Source organism: Ruditapes philippinarum, unplaced genomic scaffold, assembly GCF_026571515.1.
Source record: "Ruditapes philippinarum isolate M1 unplaced genomic scaffold, ASM2657151v2 ctg6040_1_1_1_1, whole genome shotgun sequence".
NCBI lineage: Eukaryota > Metazoa > Mollusca > Bivalvia > Venerida > Veneridae > Ruditapes > Ruditapes philippinarum.
The window spans coordinates 40,046-44,486 of record NW_026861548.1 but is presented as its reverse complement, the minus strand read 5'-3'; the positions used below and the strand labels follow the sequence as shown (position 1 = coordinate 44,486).

The window sequence follows — 4,441 nt, the reverse complement described above, 5'->3', positions numbered from 1 at the left end:
AATATATTCCTTATTAAGTTAACACATCTTTAAATAAATATAGAACTGGATTGTGTTTCACTTAAATTTAACAAATAATGTTTGTGTTTGAATGTATGATAAAAGTTACAATAATACCAACACATTTTTTTGGGGGGTACGTATATAATATTTTAATGTTAAGCGACATTGCATACATTTAATCAATAATCATTGTAAAACTAAAACATTCTTCTTATCCACTTCTATTTCAATTAAGAATTTTCACAACTTAAATCTCTGCAAAAAATAAACAAACAAAACAAATTGGAAATGTGTTTGTTTCAATTTGATTTTCAAATTGTGTATCATAGGAGAAAGATTTAGTAGGAGAAGAATGTTTAAAGACACTGTCTTCCATTCGAATCCTGTGTTCTTAGAATACTTAAAAATATAATGTTTTGTGTAGCTTGTAAACTGTAGTGATTGTAAGATATAAATTATGCATAAATTAATCTCAAAGCTAGGACACTACATCATCGTACACCTGAAAAATGCTCTAAATCGGACTCTCTTTTTGTTGACTTAAATGTATTTTTATTCTAAGAAATCTTTGGAATATTACAAATGATGTAGAGCGCCAAAGATTGCTGCAAGTACTTGACATAATTTATAAATAATGCGGCTAAACATGTCACAGACTTATGCGTGTATTTTGTTAAACAGTTACGGAAGAAATATTTGATAACAATACCTTAACGTGATATTTCACCATTAAATGTTCTTGTAAATAGATATAACAGTTGCAGTATTACATTTTTATTACCATTATGTCTTGATTGTTTTTTGTCTTCCGAATTTAACAACTGAACGAAAATAATTATAATCACATAAACTGCATTTCATTTCACTTTGTCGTTAGAAATTAAAGATATTGAATCAAAGTCATGTTACTGGTCAGTCTTGTTTGACACATCATGTCAGAAAGAAAAAGGTATCGCACAACATATATTTACATCGGACTATCACCGTACGATTTCACAGATCCACTTAGCCTACCACAGAGAGTCGCTTGTGTTGTAGTGGACCCTAATCGTCTACATTTTATGTATGACCCATATCTGCTTTCATTTGAAGAATGGCAAGAAAGCATCTCAACTAAGGCAGTGCGAAAATATTTACCAGTTATACTGTACAAGAAGAAGTTTATACAATAATTCATATAGAAAATTGTTCGTGTTATCATTAGGACGCCACTCCAATACTCGACATCAGCTGCTTTCCTGGTTCTGGATGGGCTGATTTCAGCAGAATGAAGGAAATTCCGTGCCCAAACAACAGAATATGGTAAGTTAAATGCAACAAAGAAAAACGAAATTGCCAACAGTATAAGAGTAAATTCTAATCTTATTGTTGAATTGTCTGAAAAGATACTCCTGCTTTCTTTATTTCTTATGAAAAGTTTCCTAACAATAAGGATGTTTAAAACAGTTATGATTGTGAACGGTATTAAAGTTATCGTGATGGCAAACACTCCATCAAGAGCGAATGACAGAAATTTATACTCAGCATTAGCAGTGCACACGGTTCTATTCATTTGCGTGTACTCTCCGCTCAGGATAGGTTTGTACAAAACCAACAAGCATGAACAGGCAAACATTGTAAGTAAGATCTTTCCAGCTCCTCTTTTTAAACTTTTTAGTGGGTAACACACTCCCATAAACCTTTCAATAGTGAACACTACAATAATCCAAGAAGACATCAATCTTGATATATAAGCCATGTACAAAAGAAGCTGACATAATCCATGTCTATTAAGAAAGGATACATCCGTTTCAGGACTGATGTGTTTTAATCCTCTTCGAAGCCATTCCACTAGCACATAAAATGTCAGAGAAGAAATATCCGACATTGATAATGCAGCTAAATATAAACTTGCAGACAACTTTCTCATCTTTTTTGACCTGAATACTAGCAAAGATAGGATATTTCCGACGACGCCGATGACAAAAATGATTGGTGTAATATAGGAGAATATGTTTGACCCAACTTTATAAACGGATGGTTTATTTCTTAAAGTGACATCCTCGTTACAGAAGTAGCAGTCAAATCCGACTTTAATCCCAGACATGTTATCTGACGTATTGGATTCCAGTGATGTTGAACGAATTGAAAAATTCTGTAAAGAAAAAATAATTTTCAATTTATTATTAATTATTTTATTTCCTGTAAAGAAAAAGTAATTTTCAATTTATTATTAATTATTTTATTTCCATATGTCAATATTTTCCATATGTCTCCAGCAGGGGCTTGACTCAATGAAACATATGGATAAACCGCGTTATAAAACAAGCGTTATACGTATCAGGAAATACCAACATGGATTGCCTTGTAAAATAAACCTTTACAGTTCATTTTAACCTATGGAATGTAGAAGTACGAAAATGATCAAAATCGGAATACTGTTACAGAGAAGTGATAATTTATATTTGTGAAAATTGAGCAATACAAAACGCCCAAGCTGGTAGTCTTAGTAATACTTTGTATTAAGAGTGAGTAAACAAATTTCGAATTGCTGAAATTTAATCATCTACTAGGAGACGTTTTAATATTTTTGAGTATGCATGGTGGTATTTCGTGTTGTTCACACGTTATATCATGAGTTGATGTATTGAGAAACATAATTATAACTATTGTCCTTGCAATCTTCCAGCAATCTAGACTAGACTAAATTGAGACCTTAAAGGCATGCTATGTTGACGTAATAACTTTTGACGTTGTCGGTTCAAAGCCATAATCAACTGAAAAGTAGATACTCTAGAAAGAAACTGTATAACAAAATAACCCATTGATTTCTTTTCTCTATTTATTTTAAGGAATGACTATAAAAAACTTCAGCGATACTAGGGAAACTGTCAACGCCTTTCGTGTTTTCAGTGGTACACGATTAACTATTGCAGTAATAAATTGAATAACGAATAAGTAACTTTTGAATGGAAGTACATGTAACAGGTAATTCTGAATATAGAAAGTGAACAATAACTTAATCACTTCTTTCTACACAAGTAGCTCATATGATATAAGAATAAAATATTTAATTTAAAGTTGTATTTACGAATTTGATATCAACAACAAACTGTTAAAGTCGGACACATTGCCGTATTAGATCGTTTTTTATATTGATTGCCAATGACTATATTTTCAAATATTTAAGTAAATGGAAAGTAAGACCCAAACTTCAATTGCACATGTTTAATAATTTTGGATTGAAACTTGTTTATAGGACTTAGTGCAAAAAAATAAAAAATAAAGTTTCGCATATTTAAGCAAGAACATTTCAATAGTCACCAACTTCACCTTTTTGGTTTGTGTTTGTTGTTTTGTATTTAGTTGTTCTTTTTTGTGTGCGTGAAAATTCTTTTAAAAAGATAAGATTCATATTTAATGAAATAATTTATATTTACTAGCTATTATTTGTAACATTAAAAAAGTAAATAATTATGTTGTTTAATAGATAGATGCCCCCAGTTTACTAAGATGATACCTGAAAGAGGAAAATTTTACATACTTTACAATCCAAATTTGAGAGTGTTCCTTTTTTTAAAAGTAAATGTGAGAACGGTATTGGAATGTTATAGTATAACTTCAATAAGTAATAAATAAATAACTTATTATATTTTTATTTCATTAAAAGGGTTTATAGTAGGTACTTTTAAAATCTTCAATAAGTGTAAATAACTTAGTAAACAACATTTAATGTATATATACTTACAAAGTTGTCTAATATATTATCTAAAATTCCATCCATCTTTAAAAAGAAAAACAATTATAAAAGATTAATATTATCAATAAAATCCTTGTAATTCTCTCCACTGTGGTAGTTTTCTTTGAATGATATCTATATATTGTTTATTGAAAATCAGTTCCGATTAAATACTTTATAACAAGTATCATTTTGTTTAAAAAAGTTATATAAACTATGGTTTTCTTTCCTGTCATCCATATTTCATCATTTCTCCTCCTTTACGACATACAGAATGATCTAAGTTATGAAACAAGATCAACTATTGGAGTATTTCAACAGTTAGCGAATAGCAGTGTTTCCAATACCCTCCTTTAGTATCTCATGTCACAACATTCTGAGTATTTACAAGTGACATTGCATCTTTTAGAACATAATACTTAGAAGGAAATAGAACTAGTTCAAAATGTTCATTTTTTCAAGTAATTTTCAGACTGACTGCTTGGTAACGTAATGTTCTGAAACTTAAGTATTGTTTTGATTATTTTTCTCTCCAAAACAAATAACGTACACATTCTAATGTGATCTTTTCAAACACATGATGATGAAAATAAACATTACATAGTAAATGTTTTCTTGTACGCGTTATTGTTCTTTCTGTTCTTTTTTTTTTTTTTGGAGAATCACAACTTTTACAAACTAGAATTTTGGTGATTTTCAACAGCATTGATTTGTTGTTAA

General features: G+C 29.8%; 1 protein-coding gene across 1 annotated transcript; it reads right to left on the bottom strand.

Moving 5' to 3' along the window:
* Positions 1-293: 293 nt before the first annotated feature.
* Positions 294-3,945, bottom strand: LOC132716063 (C-C chemokine receptor type 1-like). Its single transcript, XM_060699214.1, has 2 exons — positions 3,731-3,945; positions 294-2,137 (listed from the first exon to the last, which is right to left on the bottom strand). The coding sequence occupies exons 1-2, from the start codon at positions 3,764-3,766 to the stop codon at positions 971-973; spliced, it is 1,203 nt and encodes a 400-aa protein (XP_060555197.1). The 5' UTR covers positions 3,767-3,945; the 3' UTR covers positions 294-970.
* Between the last annotated feature and the right edge of the window lie 496 nt (positions 3,946-4,441).

Excerpts from the sequence above, each read along its gene's own strand:
- LOC132716063 (XM_060699214.1), bottom strand. The coding sequence starts at position 3,766 with ATGGATGGAATTTTAGATAATATATTAGACAACTTT. Across the intron at positions 2,138-3,730 it reads ATAATATATTAGACAACTTT|AATTTTTCAATTCGTTCAAC; the intron begins GTAAGTATATAT and ends TTTTCTTTACAG.